The sequence below is a fragment of the Geotrypetes seraphini genome, chromosome 1, assembly GCF_902459505.1.
Source record: "Geotrypetes seraphini chromosome 1, aGeoSer1.1, whole genome shotgun sequence".
In the NCBI taxonomy this organism is placed as follows: domain Eukaryota; kingdom Metazoa; phylum Chordata; class Amphibia; order Gymnophiona; family Dermophiidae; genus Geotrypetes; species Geotrypetes seraphini.
The window spans coordinates 77,484,956-77,506,348 of NC_047084.1; the positions used below are offsets into that span (position 1 = coordinate 77,484,956).

General features: G+C 41.8%; 1 protein-coding gene across 3 annotated transcripts in view; it reads right to left on the reverse strand.

Moving 5' to 3' along the window:
• The window catches only part of NEDD4L (NEDD4 like E3 ubiquitin protein ligase), a 656,466-nt gene that overhangs the window by 491,543 nt on the left and 143,530 nt on the right, over nt 1-21,393 (reverse strand). For all 3 annotated transcript variants that reach the window (XM_033933707.1, XM_033933724.1, XM_033933698.1), the window contains exon 2: nt 20,351-20,424. In XM_033933707.1, the coding sequence (XP_033789598.1) occupies nt 20,351-20,397 (47 nt within the window). In that variant the 5' untranslated portion in view covers nt 20,398-20,424. The remainder of the gene's footprint in view (nt 1-20,350; nt 20,425-21,393) is intronic.

Here is a 21,393-nt window from a genome sequence, read left to right on the forward strand (position 1 = left end):
ATTTCAACATTTAATAACAATAATAATAATAACAATAACAACTTTATTCTTATATACTGCCAGACCATAAACGGTTCTAGGCAGTTCAGAACAAAGTAAAGCTGGACATTCAGCAAATATGTAAAAGTCGTAAAAGATACATTAGGGTTTTTTTTATAAGTTATAAGGACAAAGTCAGCAAGGCTTCATATTTTGCACTACACAAAATGAGACTACCATAAAAAAAAAGAAGAAGTCAACATTACAAAGCACAATGCTGGTAGCAGTGGTACAATTGGCCACATATGTGCTTTAAAAAGAATCCTATGGAGGAAGGAAGTTTGAGCAGATATTTATTGATGTATTCTTGTAAAATCTTCAGATCTTCATAATGTTGAGTCTTGTTGTTATGAGTTACCCGCATTACTGCAGGATATAATAAACTGTAGGTAGCACCCAGCTCTCTTAACTGCCCTCTCATACCTAAGAACAATTTTCTTTTGTTTGCCGTATTCTTAGCGAAGTCAGGGAAAAACAAAATCTTGGATTGTTGCCATCTGATATCTCTCCTTTGTTTAGCAGCATTTAATATTTCTAAAGCTTGTTGGAACCAGAGGACTTAAAAAATTATAGGTCTAGGTCTAGGAATGCGGTGAGCCATTTCTATTTCAAAAGGAAAATGAAAAGTTAGTGAGAGTAATTGAGGAATGTTATCTTCCAAGAATTTTATAGGATCCGATCCTTCCACTCCTTCAGGCAAATTCAAAAGCCTAATATTAGACCTCCTGCTACGGTTACACGAGTCTTCCAAATCCTTTTAAAGTCGGGACACCAGCCTGTGATCTATTTTGCACTGTTTCAACTGCCTCTCAGAATCCGTTACCCTTTTTTCTAGTTGTTCATCATGGACATCATTTACCTTGACTTCCAAAAAGCCTTCGACAAGGTACCTCACAAACGACTACTTAAGAAAAGTGTAGGAACCACATGGTGCAAGGGGATGTCCACCGATGGATCAAACACTGGCTGGCAGGCAGGAAACAGAGGGTTGGAGTAAAGGGCCATTACTCAAACTGGCAATAGGTCACGAGCGGAATTCCACAGGGATTGGTGCTGGGACCACTCCTGTTCAATATATTTATTAAAGACCTGGAGACGGGGACGAAATGTGGTTATTAAATACGCTGATGACACCAAACTCTGCAGCAAGGTTAGAACCACGGAAGACTGTGAAGACCTACAAAGGTACCTGACAAGACTGGAAGAGTGGGCAAAAAAGTGGCAAATGAGTTTTAACATAGAGAAGTGCAAGGTCATGCATGTAGGGAAAAAGAACCCGATGTTCAGCTACAAAATGGGGGGTGAGCAACCTTGAAAGGGGTTGCTAGGGGTGAGCAACCTTGAAAGAGACCTGGGGGTGATGGTGGACACAACATTGAAAGCATCGGCACAGTGTGCAACAGCCTCAAAGAAAGCGAACAGAATATTGGGTATCATTAAAAAGGGTATCACAACCAGGACGAAGGAAGTCATCATGCCGCTGTATCGTGCTATGGTGCGCCCGCACTTGGAGTACTGTGTCCAGTACTGGTCGCCGCACCTCAAGAAAGACATGGCAGTACTTGAGGGGGTCCAGAGAAGAGCGACTAAACTGATAAAAGGTATGGAAAATTTTTCATAAGCTGATAGGTTGAAAATGCTAGGGCTGTTCTCCCTTGAGAAGCGGAGACTTAGAGGGGACATGATAGAAACCTTCAAAATCCTGAAGGGCATAGAGAAGGTAGATAGGGACAGATTCTTCAGACTGTGGGGAAACACAATTACTAGGGGTCACTCGGAGAAACTCAAAGGGGACAAGTTTAGAACAAATGCTAGGAAGTTCTTTTTTACCCAGAGGGTAGTGGACACATGGAACACGCTTCCGGAGGTTGTGATAGGACAGAGCACAGTACAGGGGTTCAAGGAAGGTTTAGATAGGTTCCTAAAGGATAAGGGGATTGAGGGGTACAGATAGATGCAGAGGTAGGATATAGACATGGTCAGGAACCAATTCATAGGTCATAGATCTGATGGGCCGCCGCGGGAGCGGACCGCTGGGCGCGATGGACCTCTGGTCTGACCCAGTGGAGGCAACTTCTTATGTTCTTACGTTCAGTCTGTGCAGTGCATACTGTTAGTTGTGATGACATTTTAGCCATTTCCTCCTTAACTCCGGTTCTCCTGCAACAGTACTTTAATTGACTGCAATTCAGCCATCAGTTGTTCAAATTGTTCCGTAAAGTCCGTTAGTAAAGGCACCTTGGATGTTGTGGGTGGATAGGGTTTCGAACGTTTTGCCGTGCCTACTGCAAAAGCAGCCTCCAGACGAGTTTGCTTTCCGGATGCCATCAGGTTAGGAAAGAAAAATCCGGTTATGAAACGCTGATAAAGATGCCCAAAAGGACAGAGGAGGGAAGAGCTCAGCAACTACCCTTCCATTCACACTCGCAGCCAAGCCACACCCCCAATTTGTGTGTATAACTGTTGTGCACTATGATTGTTTGAAACTTAATAAAAATTTACAAAAAAAAAAAAGTTTGGCTTAAAATTTAAAACTTCTCATCCAAACACAGTCTCTTAATTCTTAGTAGCTGCAAAAATGGAAAGCTTTCAATTTCTTGGTTGGCAGCTGGTGTAATTCTTATCAGTTGATTTGACATACACATTTGTACTAAAACATTTCTAATTGAATTATTTCCACATCAAGAAAACTAATATTAACAGTTCACAGTGAAATGTATATTTTCATTACAGGAATTAATCCACTGAACTAATGAAGTCAATTCAAGTTCTTTTCCTTTCCAAAGCAGAAATAAATCAATGTACCAACAATGTTATCTTCACACCAAATGGTGAATTTATCAACCACTCATGTTTGAAGTGAGACATATAAAAGTTTGCTATCAAAGGAACAAAAGTTGATTCCATAGCCACGCCTGATTTTTGCAAACAAAATTGTTCTTCAAATAAGAAAAAAAATTTCTTCCGTGGCAATATTCGCCAGCTTCATCAAGAAATTTAGAGGAATCAGATGAGGACACTGTCTACACTCAAAGAGTCTGGAAAACCACTTTTAAAGCCTCATCTGAGGAATCAAAGTATATAAAAATGTCTAAAGTAGCCATCATAAAAGGAAAATCAACAGGTTCTATCAAAGTCAATTTGTTCAAAAAATGGCCAGCGCGGTATCTGAGTGACTGTTTATAACCTCCTTCCTTAAAAAATTATCAATGAACTTTGACAGAGGTTCCAAGAGTGATTTACATGATGAAATTTTATTTATTTTAAGAATTTCTATACCAGTTAAGGCCTAAACGGTTTACATAGTGTTACATACATAATAATGTAAGAAAAATAAAATAAAATGGGTAAACAGAAATAAGCAAATTCTAGGGAAATCAGCAATTAAAAAATCAAAGCCAAAAAGGCCTGTACTATTGTTAAGCCAGCAATCATGAGGAATCGATATCTAGAAAAAGGCATTTACAAAAAATTGAGTTAAGTAATTCCTTAAATTTGCCTTTTTCACCACACTTCCAAATTTGACTCACAAGCGAGTTCCACAGTTTAATCCCCCCACAACGCAATGACAGAAAGTCATTGCGTTGGTCTCAACATATTTAGGGTCAACATTTATGTTTAATAGGGCTGAATTCTCAGAGCATAGAGATCTATTTGGTAGATACGTCAGTCATCTTGCTCTTAAATAGTTCAGGTGTAGTACTGTACAAGACTTGGTGACAGATCATCACTACTTTATACTGAATTCTGAATGTAACTGGCAGCCAGTGTAGATGTTGGAGATAAGGTGTAATGTGAGCGTATTTCGGCGTTCCCGTTATCAATCTGGCTACTGCGTTTTGTGTGACTTGCAGTGCCTTGCACCTGTCTTGGTTATTCTAAGTCTTCTTGGAGGATTATCCAGACTCTTGTGGATTTTGGGCAATAAGCATTGTAAAGGTTTAGTTGGAAACTAACCCCCTCTTCTACAAAATTGCGATAGCAGTTTCTAGCACGGGGAGCTGCACTGAAGGGCCTGCGCTGCTCCCAACGCTCATAGGAACTCAATGAGCGGCGGGAGCAGCATAGGCCATACAGCATGGCTCCCCGTGCTAGAAACTGCTATCACAGTTTCATAAAAGGAGGCCTTGGTGTTTAAAATTTTGTATCCTTACAACTTAAAAAAATCCTTAATCTAAACCTTCCTTAGATATTTTCATAATTTGATTCTGTAAACATCTTGTAGGGTTTAGTTTTAGTTTCTGGTAAATGTTACCATCACTCGATTGTCTATAAACTTCCTCTAATTATTTAACTTTATCTTGAATTACAGCTGTACCCCCTTTGCCAGCCTTCTTAAAGATGACAGTTTTGTCATCTTGTAGATTTTTCAATGCTTCTCTATCCCTCCCTTTTACAAGTTGCATAATAATAATAATAATTTATTTCTTATATACCGCTATACCAGAAGTTCGAAGCGGTTTACAACAAAAGTACATTCAATCAATTTAAAATACAAACTGAAGAGAAGTTTACAATCTTAAGAGTAATAAAGTCTATAAAATTACATCTTTTAAAATCAAAAGTTAAGGTAATAGCATAGTTTAAATGAAACAGTGGTAATTAAAGAAGGGCCACTGATAAAATCGTAGTAAATTAAGGCCGTAGAAATTCAAATAAGTTATGGCCAGAGACATGATTTAGGATTGAAACTTGTCAAACAGATGTGTCTTCAATTGTTTTCTGAAATCAGCATAAGAGGCAGCTTCAGCTATGAGTTTACCAAACCATATATTCAGTTTGGCTGCCTGGAATGTTACAGTTCTATCAAAAAACTTCTTATATTGGCATGATTTCAGGGCGGGATAGTTAAATAAAGTTTTTCTATGAGTGCTTGTGTTGGAACAGTTCAAGAGGAACTGGGAGGCGAGGTAGACTGGAACATCTCGAAGACTGTTTTATAACTACTACAGGCAAATTTAAAAAGAATTCTAGATTCCACAGACAACCAGTGGAGTTTTTGGTAATATGAGGTAATATGTTCCCATTTAAAAAAAAAAAAAAAAAATCTGATGAACTGCAGTATTCTGGATTAGTTTTAATCTTTTGAGAGTTTTTTTTATAAACCTCCAAGTAAATGATATTACAGTAATCCAAAATACTCAGTATAGATGTTTGCACCAGTAAACGGAAAGATAATTCAAATAATTTTTTGATGGTGCAAAGCTTCCATAAGATCGATATACATCTCGTAAACAGTAGGTCTGTGTGTTTTTCCAAAGTGAGGTGCTTATCAAGAGTTACGCCTAATATTTTTATAGTAGATTCAATTTTATATTCTCGTCCACACACACGAATCGAATTTTCTTTTATCTTTTCATTGGGAGCCAGCTGTGGAGGCATTAGCTCTGACATTCATAGGAATTCTAAGAGCATCGGAGCTAATACCGCCATACCCAGCAATAAAAAAGCCTAATGCAGCTTTGTAAAAGGAGCCCTATATGTATTAGAAAAAAATTATTGAACCTCTTCACTGTGGATTTTTGCCATTGTGCCACCTTTTTTAACACTTAATTTAAATGTGTTAAGAAAGGCTCAGGAGTAATCTAAGGAAATACTTTTTTATAGCAAGGATGGTAGATGCATAGAACAGTCTCCCGGAAGAGGTAGTGGAGACAAAGACTGCCTGAATTCAAGAAAGCATGGGATAGGCATGTGAGATCTCTTAGAGACAGGAAGGGATAATGGTTACTGCAGATGGGCAGACTGGATGGGCCATTTGGCCTTTATCTGCCATTATGTTTCTATGAGATTGCAATACAGGCCACAGTAAACCAGGTTTCACTAAACTGAGCTGGCTGATTTTAAAGATTGCAAATTACCCATGCCAACTGCTAAGCAATGGTGCTGGGGCCGCTTAATAACAGTGATCATAACATGATCAGATTTAATATAATCCCTGGAATAAATTTACACAGGAAATCCAATAGAACAACATTTAACTTTTAAAAAGGAGACTATGATAACATGAGGAGAATGATCCAACAAACATGGGGAAACAAATTGCCCTCTGGGGTTAGACACTCTATCCAAATGAAAATATATATAAATAAAGAAAAATGCACACAAAATATACTTAAGCTTGAAAAATTTTTGTTTATGCTCATAGATCAGTTTGATTGCAAGAGAATAACCATGAAGTTACAAAGAATTAGTGGTTTTCTTCAATGTTACATTACATTACATTACATTAGGGATTTCTATTCCGCCATTACCTTGCGGTTCAAGGCGGATTACAAAAGGTTAATTTAAAAAAAACAGAGTTACAATGATTAGCAAGAGAGGTAAGTTGTAGATCTTATAACTAATTAACGGGTTGTTGAGGGTGAGGTGGTTTGTAAAAGAATTAATAGGTGGTCATAGTGGAGGTTCTTTTGTTATTATTAGTGCGGTAATGGGTAGATCAAATGTCAGTTTTAGAGTTACTAAGAGGTCGTGTTGTTATTGTTGCTTCAGGAATTTCTTGAAAAGTATAGTTTTTATTTCTTTTCTGAACGTCCTATAGTCTGGGGTGGTCATCAGAAGGTTGGAGATCTGGTTGTCCAGCCTTGCGGCTCGAGTGGCTAGGAGGCCGTCGTGTAGTTTTGTTCTTTTTACTTCCTTGATTGGGGGGGGTATGAATGGGGAGTGCGTTTTTCTGGGTCTGGTAGTGGGTGCTTGGATGAGGCGATTGTTCAAGTATGATGGGCTGTCTCCGTGTAGGGTTTTAAATAATATGCAGTAGAATTTGAATTGGATTCTTTCTTGGATTGGAAGCCAATGTGAGTTGATGAAGGCTTCAGTAATGTGGTCATGTTTTCTCAATGAGTAGATGAGTCTCAAAGCTGTATTTTGGATTGTTTGGAGTTGTCTAATCGTCGTTACAGGGCAAGGAAGGAAGAGGATGTTCTAATCTAATCACAGCATAACAAATACGTCAATCTTTTTATATGAACGCGAGTCATAAAGTGCACTTATCTTATAATAGATGTGTGTAAACCTTGTCCTCGACACAGGCCACGTTTCACAAGCCGCTGCATCAGGAAGCCGAGCAGTGAATTAATCATGAAAATCCATTTCACATTCCATCTCACAATGGTTTTCCTCAACTTGCAATGCTCCTGTGTCGAGGTCAAGGTTTACACACACCTATTACAAGATAACTTGATGACTCACATTCATATAAAAAGATTTGTATTGAAGTATTTATTATGCTGCGATTAGAACATTGAAGAAAACCACTAGTTCTTTGTAACTTCATGGTTATTCTCTTGCAATAAAACTGATCTATGACAACAAACAAAATTTTTTTCAAGCTTAAGTATATTTTGTGAGCATTTTTCTTCATTTATATATATTACTCTGTGGGTTATTGTTAATTTGGATAGAAACATGTGGAGAATGGCAAAAAATTTTAAAAAAACTTGAGGAGCAGCTGCAAACGTTAAATATTTGCATCAAATATGGGCGTTATTCAAAGATACCATCCTGGAAGCCCAAACTATATACGTTCCATGGATTAAAAAAAAAGAGGAAGGAAAAACAAACAGTAGCCAGGGTGGTTAACAAGTGAGGTGAAAAATTTGCCTCATCAATCTACTGCATTTCTCTGAAGGGGTGAATGAACATGTGGATAAAAGCGGAGCTAGATGATATTGTGTATTTGGATTTTCTAAAGGCATTTGACAGAGTATCCCTTGAAAGACTTCTGAGGTAATGTCCTATTATGAATTAAGAACTGGTTGAAAGACAAAAAAACAGAGAGTAGGTTTAAATGGTCAATATTTTCAAGGGAGATGGGTAAATAGTGAGGTTCAAGCACACAGTATATACTGACACTTTGAGAGAAAAATACCTATCCAATATCCACAATATTCTCTCAACCTTATTCTTTTTCTACAACTTCAAGTGTTCTTGAACAGTTCATAACATGGGTGGAGGCCTCGCTCTTTGACATTCCACTCCCAAGCAGATGATTCCAACCTGCCAGAAGTATATTACTACTAATAGGAAGAACAAGCCTCAGATCCCCGTTTACCGCCAGATTTAATCTTTGTCAGCAAACTTGACAGGGACAAATCTTCATCAGCAAAAAAAGCCTCCAACCTCCTACCAGTACTTTACATCATTTATATCACATTCTCAAATGCTTCCTATATATAGTGGAACCTTGGTTTATGAGCATAATTCGTTCCAGAAGCATGCTCGTAAACCAAAGTACTCGTATATCAAAGCGAGTTTCCCCATAGGAACTAAAGGAAACTCGCTTGATACGTTCCCACCCACCCCCACCCCCCGAGGCTACCGGCGCTGCTCCACACCCCCCATTATCCAGCATCCCCCGCCCCCTCTCCCCCCTCTCCCGCTGTGATCTGGCATCCCCCATGCACCCACCCTAACACATTGCCTTACCCCCCCATCTGACACTGGCACCAGCACCAATGCACAGGACATGCCAGTGCCCGAAGATCTGCTCTCTTCCTTGTGCTGGGCCTTGATCATCTGCGCATGCTCAAGGCCTTCTAGTTCTCGTTCTCTCCGAGAATCTCGTAAACCAAGATTTGATTGTATATGCTGATTTACTATTTTACACAATACACTTAGCATTTGCATAAATTCTTAAATACTGTATTTTTCAATCCATAAGACGCACCCTAGATTTAGAGTAGGAAAACCAAATTGTGCACCCAGCCTCCCTTATTCCCTGCCAGGCTCTGCACTAAACCCACACTCCCTGCCAGGCTCTGCACCCAACCCCACACTCTCTGCCAGGCTCTGCACCCTGTCCCCAAGCTCTGCACCCTGTTCCTTCACTGACCTGTAACCTGCCACCCCCCTCACCTTTGGTGGTCTAGTCGTAGGCTGGGACAGGAGGGATCCGTCCCAGCTATCAATCCTCCTCCCTCTCCCACTCCTCCTGGTACCCTTTAAAAACACGGCCCGCCGGCCCCTCCTTTAAAAAAACCTCCCCCCACCGGCCCTTCCTTTTAAAACACCCCCGCCTGCCCCGCAGTACCTTTTTAAGCGCCCCTTAAGCCTGGTGGGCCAGCAGTGTATGGGCCAGCAGGAGCGTGCTGTCTGCACTGCTGCCTGGGCCTACCCCGCTTTCAGAATTCCTGCATGTTTTCACGAGTCCCATGAGAACCGACGCAGCCATTCAGAAAGCGGGGTGGGTCCAGGCAGCAGTGCAGACAGCGGGGCCTTACTCAGTTTTGCCAGGTACTGGACTTGATGAACGTCTGGAGACTTTACCATCCCACAGATAAGGATTTCATACATGTTGCGCGGGCTCATCCTTCTATGTCTTGGATAGATTATATCTTAGTGTCTTCCTCTTTTCTCCCTAGGGTGTTTTGCGCAGAAATTGGCACCCTCTCTATTTCTGATCATGCTTTAGTGTGGGTGGAACTCCAGGGTGTCCAATTGGGATCTACACCTGGTCAATGGCGGTTCCCTAAATATCTTTCCTGGGATAAGTGTTAGAGAGTATATTGTACAGAAATGGGACCAATACCTGCTGGACAATGCTGCCTTTACTTCGGATTCGGTATTGTTGTAGGAGGCTGCTAAGTTCCTTCGAGGGGAGACTATAGCATACGTGGCCAGACAGCGGAAGGAGCGTTCCCGGAAATTATTGTATTTGCATCGTGCGGTTGACACCTGTAAACATCGGTAGATTGCTTCGAGGAATCCGGTAGATAGAGAATCCCTTCAGGCCGCTAGGGTGGCGCTTCAGGTTAAGCTTCATGAACATACTTTAAAATCCTTCCAATGTTCCAAACATAAATTCTATAGATACGGGAATCGGTCTGGTAAATTATTGGCCCATAAGGTTCATCCTTGGCGGGGTCCCCAATTTTGTAAAGGGATCTTGCAGCATACTTCTTTGGTCATCAATAGGGTTCGTCTCACTGATATTTTCTCTCGCCATTTTTGGGACTTCTTTTCTAGGAGAGCTTCACCTCCGGGTGCGGTGGCTTCCTACTTGGACTCCTTATAGTTGCCTCGGGTGTTGGGAGCCACGGTGCATGCTCCCATTGCGGCCTTGGAGATTCTGCAGGTTATTCGGGACTCTCTGCTTTCAAAGGCCCCAGGACCCGATGGTCTTTCTTCTGAATTTTATAAAATAATGCAGGATTATATAGTGGGTTCCTTGGAGGCTTATTTTACTGGGGTGGAGGCTTCGGGGGCCTTTCCGGCTCATGTTAACAGGGCGCATATCGTGCTGATTCCCAAGCCTAACCGGAACCCAGCTTTTGTGGATTCTTATCGTCCCATTTCTTTGATTAACTTCGAGCTTAAAATATTGGCTAAAATTCTGGCTAACCGGTTGGCGGTTTTTTTTTTACCCGATTTGATTCATGCTGGCCAGGTTGGGTTTATTCGGGGTAGACAGGCAGTTTGGAATGTCCGGAAGGTCATGGCAGCTTTGGGCCATAGTGTGACCAATTCGCTCCCCGGTCTATTGATTAGTCTTGATGCTAGTAAAGCATTTGATTGTGTGGACTGGGAGTATTTGTTCGCGGTGCTTGAGGGCTATGGGTTGGGGGGGTTCTTTTCTGACCATGGTCCATTTGTTGTATCATCACCCTAGTTCAGCATATTGGTTAATGGTCTGGTTTCTAGTTATTTTCCAGTGGAGCGTGACACCCGTCAGGGTTGTCCTCTTTCCCCCTTATTTATTCTATCTTTGGAGCCCCTATTGCGGCGGATTCGGGAGGATAGCTGTTTTCGGGTTGACTGTGGGGCGGGAGGAGGTCCGTTGTCTGGCCTTTGCAGACGATATTTTGTTGCTGTTGACCCAACCGGGTCAGTCTCTTCCTAGGATATTGCAATTGGTTGGTGATCATGGTGGGGTGTCTGGTTTGGAGTTAAATTTGGACAAGTCTGAGGCTTTGGCTGTTGGTGGGTATGCTTATGAAGATTGGTCGATCCCATTCCCACACACACTTAAATATTTGGGGGTATACACATCACTGGTGATCTGTCCTAGGCCTATAAAGAAAATTTCACAGTGCTCTTGAACAGGTCCAGGTATCTTTTGAGTCTTTGGACTCGGTTTCCATTGTCCCTACGGGGTCGCATTGCTCTTTACAAAATGGTGTTGTTTCCTAAGTGGGTATATATGTGATGCAAACTTTTCCATTGTATATGACTAATAAGGATGTTAATATGTATCACACTGTCTTACATAAATTTCTTTGGAATAATAAGAAACCCAGACTGACTTTTGCTCAATTATCTCTCCCTGTGGGACAGGGCGGACTGGCATTCCCGGACCTGAGGAGATACAACATACCCTGCCTTCTTCGGCACTTGGTGGACTGGATTAAGAACACTCAGTTTTATACACCTGTTACTTTTGAGCAGCAGTTGATGGCTCCTACTCACTTGATGTACTATCTTCATGCTAAGCACCCACACCGGAATTTTCCTACTAGGTCTCATCCTTTGCTGCGTTCCATGAGACAATGTTGGCAATGGTTGTGCAAACGTATGTATTTACCTTTCACCTCTACGATCCTGTTGCCCTTATGGGGTAATCGAGACCTGGATCATGACGCTTCTAAATTATATTTACAACGTTGGAATGCACGAGGACTACGCTATGTGTGCAATGTGGTGTCAGAGGAGGGTGTGCCTCGCTCTTTTCAGGATCTTAAGGCAACGGGTCTCTTGGAGGCTCAGGACTGGCTTTTCTACCGCCAGAAGTCTCATTATATCCACTCGTTGGATGCTGCTACTTTGAATGAAGACATGGCGGATATGGTGTGTGAGACTCCGACTCTGTCCTGCCCGACTCTGATTAGTTTATCCTTTCATCAAGTCAGTTTGGGCTGCTTTGTGGCCCCTTGGGACCCAGAGGTGGTGGCAGCTGTGTGGAATCAGGATCTCCCCCCCGTCTGAGCATATTACGGGCTCCGGAATTCGTCTTCTTATGAAACATCTTCCTCGAATGACTCGTTCTGTAGTCCTACAGGAGCAGCACATCAAGTTTCTACTGCGGCTGCATGTCTCCCCATTCCAGGCCTATGTTTCTGGATATGCCTCTCATGCTCGGTGTCCTCGGTGCCAGTCCACCCCTGCAGGCCTACTTCATGTGTTTTGGTCTTGTGACCACATTCAAACATTCTGGTCCTTTGCAGCTCTGTATCTGCAGTCTGCTTTGCATAAGCAGATTCCCTTGAAAGCGGATGTTCTGTTTTATTCTCAGGGGGTCCATTTGGTTTGTCCAGAGGGGGCAATTGTTATTACAAAAGGCTCTTTTTGTTGGCCCGAAAGTGTATTCTTTTGTTGTAGCGCCAAGTTGAACTGCCGACCCTTACTATGTGGAGGAATGAACTGTTTACTCTTTTGAAATTTGAATACCTGGATGTTCGGAGGGGAGGTCCTGGGCCTTGGAAGAAATTGAATCTGGGCTCCAATTTGGGAGGGATTGTCCCCTAGAGCTCGCAGTTCATAATTGAACTTTTAACACTGGAGTGCTGGGGGGGAGGAGATGGGGGGAGGTAGGTGGGGGGTTGGTTTCCGTGGGTCTTCGTGAAGGAATGATACGTAAGACCCGATTGTTTTAGCATTTTCTCTTGTTAGTGGTTGTTGGTTTGTGGTGACCTGTATTTCTATTTTTAAGAACAAAAACTTAATAAAAATGATTAAAAAAAAAAAAATTGCTGATGACACAAAGTTGTTCAAAGATGTTGAATCAGAAGAGAATTGTGAAAAATTGCAAGAGGACCTTGCAAGACTGGAAGACTGGACATCAAAATGGCAGATGATGTTTAACATAAGCAAGTGCAAATTGATGCATGTGGAAAAAAGCAATCTGAACGATAGCTATGTGATGCAGGGTTTCACACTAGGAGTCAGTGCCCAGGAAAAGGATATAGGTATCACTGAGGACACATTGTATAAAGTTGTATAAAGACTAATTTATACGATATTCAATCAGTTAAATTAAAATTAGTTTACAGGAACAAAATAGCAGGATATATACTGCATCTCTTACTGCTCCCAAGGTACCAAACTATCAGGAATTTAACCATAGTTTTGAAAATCTTAAATGCCTGGTCATTGAACAAGTTGGACAATTTCAATGGAGATAAATTAGCCTTTATACAATTTTGAGAACAGTTTTGGATTTTTTAATTAGATTGCGTGAAACCCAGAGGATTATAATTGACTATTTTTATTGAACACCATTATTTAAATCCTATGAAGCCAAGGGGTTAATGCTTTTATTAAAGGTAAGATTAGTAGTTAAATCTCTCTTTTGGCCAAACTTCCAACAGTTGCTATTGGTTGTAATAGCACCCTTTAGGTTTTTAAAGACGGAGTCTCAAGCCCATTCCCTCTCAGAGCTTCAATCACCGGCAGCAGCTAAATGCAGTTTTCTTTTTTTGTTAAGCGGTGGCATTTTCAAACATGAATCATTTGAGTTGCTGAAAATGCAAACATATTAAACACTGCCATTGAACAAAAAAAAAAAAACACAAAACCATCAAACAGCAAAACAAGCATGCCAAACAAACCTTTATGGAGCTCAAATAATACCCCAATGAGTTGTATCAACAGATAATTAGTCATAAACCTATGGTCTGACTTGACATCCAAAATTTCAGTTTTGGATTCGAACTTTCTGAGATAGTAATAATAATAATAATTTTATTCTTATATAACGCCTAAACCATAATAGTTTGAGGCGGTTTTCAACAAGAAATACTGGACAAGCAGTAGAAAAAGACATATCATCCGAAATACAGTATTAAAATAAGAATGAAAATGAGTTAAAAAAGTTAAAACATTAAACCTTCAAATTATAAATCGATCAAACAGCTGGGTTTTTACTAATTTTCTAAAAGTAAGATAAGAAGGCGCATGCATAAAGATATTACCCAACCATTCATTCTGCCAGCTTGAAAAGCAAGGGTTCTAGCAAAAAATCTTATACCTATAAGCTTTTACTGTTGGAAAAGTGAACAAATGAATTTGAAGTGTGGATCTATTAGAACAGTCCAAGTAAAAATACGAAACTAGGTAGGCAGGTGCCATACCAAATAGTGATTTAATACAGATACAAATAAATTTAAATAAAACTCTTGCCTCAATTAGCAAACAATGTAAATTTTTAAAATAAGGACTAATATGTTCCCATTTTTTCAAATCAGAAATCAAATCAATCGAACTGCTGAGTTTTGAACAACTCAAAGTCTATTAAGGGTTTTCTTGCAAGTTACCAAATAAATAATATTACAATAGTCAAGCATACTTAGGGGTCCTTTTATCAAGCTGCGGTAGAGATTTAACGCGTGTAATACCGCACGTTAAACCACCTGCCGCGCTAGCCGCTAACACCTGCATTGAGCAGGCATTAGTTTTTTAGCCGGCAGCAGGGGTTAGCGCGTGATGAAATGTCCAACGCGCAAACCCCGCTAGCACGGCTTGATAAAAGGACGCCTAGGTATGGAAGACTGACAAAAGACAAAAGGAATAAAAATGCATCAAAATATTTCTTTACGGTTCCAAATTTACCATAAAATCGAAAAACATTTAACTAATTGATCAATATATTCTTTTAAAGTAAGATGTCGATCCAACGAAGTAGGCAAGCACAGGAGATAACTCACAGGGCAGGGCTCCAGAATGACACACCTATCTATTAGAAAATAGATATTAGCAAGGTAAGATTCTAATCTCTTTTTCTAGAGCAATAGGTGTGTCATTCTGGACATACGGGATGTATAAAAGCAGTCCCAGGAATCTAGGGCGGGATCACTGCGCCAACCTGCAACACTGAGGACCCAAAGGCAGAGTCCACCCTTGCTGCTATATCCACTCTGTAAAACTTGGAAAATGTATGTAGAATGGATAAAATCGCCACCCTACAAATCTCCTTGGGGGAGATTGTCCCAAGCTTCCACCCACAAAGCCGGCACATTTCTAGTTGAAAGTGCCTTTACGAAGACTGGTGACTGTTTTCCACAGCCAATATATGCTGAAGAAATGGCCCTAAGTTTCCATCTGGAGATTATGGCCTTGGATGACAGTGTGCCACATCTAGCCTGATCAGTGAGCACAAAAAGATGATCAGATATTATGGAGGTCACCAATGAGATCAGGCAGGAGACGGGAGTGGTTCTGGGGATTGGAGAAGAGCAGATGTGGTCCCTATTCACAAAAATGGTCACAGAGATGAAGCGGGAAACTATAAGCCGGTAAGCCTCACTTCGGTTGTTGGAAAAATAATGGAAGTGTTGCTGAAAGAATGGATATTGAACTTCCTAGAATCTAATGGGTTACAGGATCCGAGGCAACATGGCTTTACTAAAGGTATATCCTGCCAAACAAATCTGATTGAATTTTTTGATTGGGTGACCGACGAACTGGCTCGAGGACATATGCTAGATGTCATTTACTTAGATTTCAGCAAAGCCTTTGACATGGTTCCTCATAGGAAGCTCTTGAACAAACTTGAAGGGCTGACGTTAGGACCCAAAGTGGTGAACTGGATGAGAAATTGGTTGTCGGACAGATGCCAGAGGGTGGTGATTAATGGAAGTCGCTCAGAGGAAGGAAAGGTGAGTAGTGGAGTCCTTCAGGGCTCGGTGCTGGGACCGATTCTGTTCAATATATTTGTGAGTGACATTGCTAAAGGGATAAAAGGTAAGGTTTGCCTTTTAGCGGATGATGCCAAGATTTGTAACAGAGTAGACACCGAGGAGGGAGTGGAAAGCATTAAAAAGGATCTGCAAAAGTTAGAAGAATGGTCTAATATCTGGCAATTAAAATTCAACGCAAAGAAATGCAGAGTACAGTAATGCATTTGGGGATTAATAATCAGAAGGAACTGTATATGCTGGGAGGTGAGAGGGACCTTGGGGTGATAAGTGTCCAAAGATCAAAAAAACAGTGTGACAAGGTGGTGGCTGCACCAGAAGGATGCAGGGCTGTATAAATAGATGTTTAACCAGTAGAAGAAAGAAGGTGTTGAGGCCTCACAGAGTATTGTGCTCAGTTGTGGAGACCGTATCTGGCGAAGGACATAAGAAAACTTGAAGCAGTCCATGGAGGGCGACGAAAATGAAAACCAGAGGACATAATTTGAGGTTGAGGCGGTGGTAGATTCAAGAGCAATGTAAGGAAATTCTACATTATGGAGAGGATGGTAGATGCCTGGAATGCGCGCCTGAAAGAGGTGGTGGAGAGGAAAACAGTGATGGAGTTCAAAGAAGAATGGGATGAACACAGAGGATCTAGAATCAGAAAATAATAGTAAGTATTGAAGAACTAAGGCCAGTACTGTCCAGACTTGCATGGTATGTGTCTGTATATGGCCTTTTGGTTGAGGATGGGCTGGGGAGGGCGTCAATGGCTGGGAGGGTGTAGATGGGCTGGAGTGAGCTTTGACGGAGACTTCAGTAATTGGAACCCAAGCATAGTACCGGGTAGAGCTTTGGATTCTTGCCCAGAAATAGCTAAGATTTTTTTTTAAAATGAATCAGGTTGGGTAGACTGGATGGACCATTCGGGTCTTTATCTGCTGTCATCTACTATGTTACTATGAGAGAGGGGCAAATATTCAATAGAAATAGGGAGGAAAGAGGGGGCAGACCACTGGATGGAAGCACAGAGAAGCCAGACCCTGGATGGAAGAGAGAGGGAGAGAGGGAATATGTTGGATGGGTGGAAGAGGATAGGGTTAGAGAATAAGAGAATGTGAAATAGGAGAGCTAGGGTGAGGGAAAGAGATGTCAAGAAAACTCAATAGAAAAGGGAAATTGAGGATTGGATAGTAAGAATAAATCTGGACAGAGGCAAAAAATTGAAGAAAGCTGAAAGGAAAAAGGAAGAGAAAAAAAACTGACAAATGGGCAGGAAATCCTGGCAAGATAAGGAAAGCAAAAACTACCACCAACACAACTGAAAAACTTAAATAGCTAGACAACAAAAGTAGAAGAAAAAAAAACAACTTTATTTTTTAACATAAAGTACTATGGTAGCTATATTAATAAAATGTTAAGTAAAAATAGAAAATGGAAATAAGGTGGTATCTTGTTGGATTAATTTGAATACCTTATTGACTAACTTCAGAGACAAAAACCTCCTTTAGGTCAGGACAGTATACCATAATAGCAGTATACTATCCTGAATAAGGAGGTTTCGGCTTCCAAATGGTAATTAAAAAATATATTTAGTCTAATAAAATGGCATTCTCCATTTCTTGTTTGCATTTATTGATTTATAATGTAGTGGTTGGAATATGTCAGTTGTTAGCAATTTACAGTATATACTCCAATATAAACTGGGATTTGGGGGGTCAAAAAATTTGCCCAAAAACGGGGGTACCAGTTTATATTCGGTCCAGCGTCCATCCGCCCTCTCTCAAACTTATTGAAGGACTCCGCTGGGCCGTCAGGCTCTGCACCCTGTCCCCCCTCCCTGCCCATCGTACCCTCTACCACTGGAATCCCTGTTGGTCCAGAGGTGTAGTGGGAAGAAGCAAACTTTCCACACTCCTGCCCTGCTTGGTTGCTGCCGTGAGTTCTGGCTTCAGCCACTACGCAGGACCAAGCAGGAGTGCGCTTTGACGCTGCTGCTCAGCGCTAAGTGGCTTCCTGAATAGCTCCTGTGAATTCTAATTAACCCCTTTTACAAAACCATGCAACAGGTTTTTAACACCGTCCAGAACGCTGAATGCTCTGCACTGCTCAGATGCTCATAAGAACTCTAGGACCGTCAGAGCAGTGCAAGGCATTAAACGCAGTGCCAGCCCACAGAAATTTTCCGATGGTTCACTTAGGGCCAGCAATATCAGAGGAGCACCGTTGTTTTGCTTTCCAGCTCTCAATACTTGCCTACAACAGCGCTAATAGCGCAGCAATTTGCTAAGGCAGCCTTGGGTCTTTTGATGGGTCGCACCGCTTCTGAGGAAAGAGGAAGTTGCATCATCAGAGGCGGGCTGCGACTCAGCAAAAGCCCCAAGGCTGCCTAAGTGAATCATTGCGCTGATGCTACTGCAGGCAAGTTTTGAGGGAAGCGGAGGGAAGGGGAGGAAGCCACTGTTGGAGGCTGGGAAACTGCTGGATAAAGGGAGAGCTGCTACTGGATCTAGAGGGAGCAAGAAGGAGAGATGCTGCTGGGAGGGAAAGGGAAGGGGAGAGAGTTACTGCTGGACAGGGGAGGAAAAAAAAAGGAAGGAAACAGCTGGCAGGGAGATTAGAGGAGGGGAAGAGATCAGGGTGGAATGGAGAGATCAGATGAGGGAAAGGGGAGAGACAGATAAATGAGAAAGTAGAGAGAGATTGATGTGTATGTAAATTAAGCGTAGTTTTACCGTATTTTCTCGCATATAACGCGCGCGTTATACGTGGTTTTTACAAACCGCGCATACCCTTGCGCGTTATACGCGTGAGCGCGTTGTACAAAATTTTTTTTACATAGTTTCCCCCCCCCCCCCGACACCCGATTCATCACCTGGAAGGAGCACTCGCACTCCCACCCCGAAGGACCGCTCGCACCCCCACCCGAAGAACCGCTCGCACCCCCACAGCCTCCCCCCTCCCCCATGGAGAAGCTGTCTACCTTGTTTCCGGATGCCAGCCCAGCTGCTTCCTCTGCCGGCGGTCCTGCCCCTTCTCAGAGCCCTGTGCTGCGCTGCTTCCTCTTCAGGCGGTCCCGCCCTTTCTCTGATGTCAGAGAAAGGGCGGGACCGCCGGAAGAAAAAGCAGCACAGCAGGGCTCAGAGAAGGGGCGGGACCGCCGGCAGAGGAAACAGCTGGGCTCGCTGGCATCCGGAAACAAGGTAGACAGCTTCTAAACTAAACTAAACTAAACTAAACCTTAAGTTTATATACCGCGTCATCTCCACGGAAGTGGAGCTCGACACGGTTTACAGGGATTAAAAATAAAGAAGAGGAACTACAATGGAAGGAGGGAGAGGTAAAGTGAACAAGGACGGAGGAGGTACATAGAATAGTGGAGAGGGAGGGAGTGGTTACATTTTGGTGAAAAGCCAGGTTTTCAGATGTTTTCTGAAATGTTGGAGGGAGGTCGAACTCCGAAGATGGGCCGTAAAGCTGTTCCACAGCTCAGTGATCCTGAAGAGGAGGGATGAACCGTGTTTTCCTGTATGGGAGATGCCAATTAGAGAAGGGAAGGATAGTTTGAATTTCTGAGTGGATCTGGAGGAGTGAGTGCTTGAGAGCCAAGATAGTGGGAAGAGGGGAGGGAGGATGCCGTGAAGAGATTTGAAGGTAAGACAAGCGCATTTGTAGCGAACCCTGAGGGGGGGGGAGGCTAGGCTGTGGGGGGGGGAGGCTAGGCTGTGGGGGTGCGAGCGGTTCTTCGGGTGGGGGTGCGAGCGGTCCTTCAGGGTGGGGGTGCGGGTGTGTGCGAGCGGTCCTTCGGGGTGGGGGTGCGAGCGGTCCTGCGGGGGGGTGAATCGGATGTCGGGGGGGGGCATCAGGCTTTCAGGGTAGGGACAGGACTTCAAGGAGGAAAGGAGAGTCGGGGTGGGCGAAAACAGAGTCAGGGTCTCCAGAGGAGAGTCGGGGCGGGCGAAAGGAGAGTTGGGCAGCATGCGCGGTATACGGGTGTGCGCGGTATATAAAAATTTATGTACATAAATATGTGTTTTTTGCGCGCTATACCCGTGTGCGCGTTTCACACGGGTGCGCGTTATCTATGTGAAAATACGGTAATCGGTATATACCTTTTTAAAATAAATAAATATAAAATCATAACTACTTGAGGATTGTGCGGGGACCGAACTTGCGGGGACAGGACGGAGACAGGGTTTTTTATTTCAGTCTTAGTAGTTTGCCGGTCCACAAAGATAACAAAAATGCAGTAACCAACAGCTGAGGTTTTTTTAACTGTTTCTTAAACTAAAACTGGTTTACACACAGTCACAATTGGCAATTACATGTACATCTTGGATCCATGCCAATATTTCATCGCTATATATACACACAATCTGGGGGTATTGTCCTCTCAAAGTACTGATGCATTTGAGCATGTTGTTTACCAAGTAAACAAACAATGCAGTAAAAACCACCAACTTGGAACCAATGAATTACACACCTGAAAATGTTTGGTCAGTTTAATCTAGAAAACTCAGGCACAATATCTGGATCATTCTTATAAAAATTTAATAGCACATAATTCATTCAGTATTGGTAGAAAGAACTGGATTTATGTCCATCAACAACTCAATATTATGGAATGGCTTTTAGAAATGAAAATGTATGTGAACAATATTGTAACTCTTGATCTTTATAATGGAAGCACCACATACCTGGCTCCAAAAATATCTTTTTTTGCAAGATCAATGCCCGAAACCATCTTAACTCTAAGGACACGAGATTCTTCCTATAAAACAAGAAAAAAAAGACAACATTAAGGATTTCCTCATAAGATGCGCTTCTCTGATTTTAAATCTAAAACAGACTTCAGCTCCTAAAAGGCATAAATTCTGAGAAAACATGTTACAGTAAAATTTGGTAACAACAAAATGTAACACCAATAAAAAGTGTGAAAAAAACAAGCGCTGCTAATTCACTCTGAATTAAAGGTGTTAAACAGAAAGATAGCAAAAAATACAGTATATTATGATTTCCAGCTATGCAAGTGTTCTCTCTTTCTACACAGTGAGCTGACCTGGCTATTCCTTTCCTGTGAAATGTTCTGTTGCTCCTTTCCATACTTATATTAATATTTACTAATTACACTGGCCAACACTCATTTTGGCGCCTTAAACGTTAGACCTGTTTCTCTATATATTTGACCTGCTGATTCCAAACATGGCACGTTTTCTCTTATCAGCTCTAGTTTTTGATATACAGAAAACGTGCCATATATCACTCTGTTCACCCATTTAAAAAATCAGGATATTTTAATGTAGCGTTTAAATTAATATCTTTTAAGGATAAAGGAAACATTAAAAGTTAAAAGAAAAGTATACAACATGAAAATATACTTATTTTATAGCAAAAGCACAAGTTTGATACAAACTTTCCAGTCATTCATCACACAAGAAGCTCCTTTTGTAAGACTTCTGCGAGTGGGATCTGCCAGGACAATCCCGGATAAGATTCCAACAATAGTTTGCCATCATGTGTGCATCTCATCTTCCTTGGTATCTGGCTTCCATTGTTTTTATGTTTTGGTGAAATCTTTCACCTTGCTCTTTGCTTAAGTCTCCAGGGTTCTCTGGAAAGCGACCTAAGTGACTGTGCAGATAATGGACTTCCAACACTCATGATACGGCCAAGCCTGTTGAAATTGTGCATAGTTGTCTGCCTTCTTGTTGCCAAGAAAGTTTTTCACAAGAACAAATGA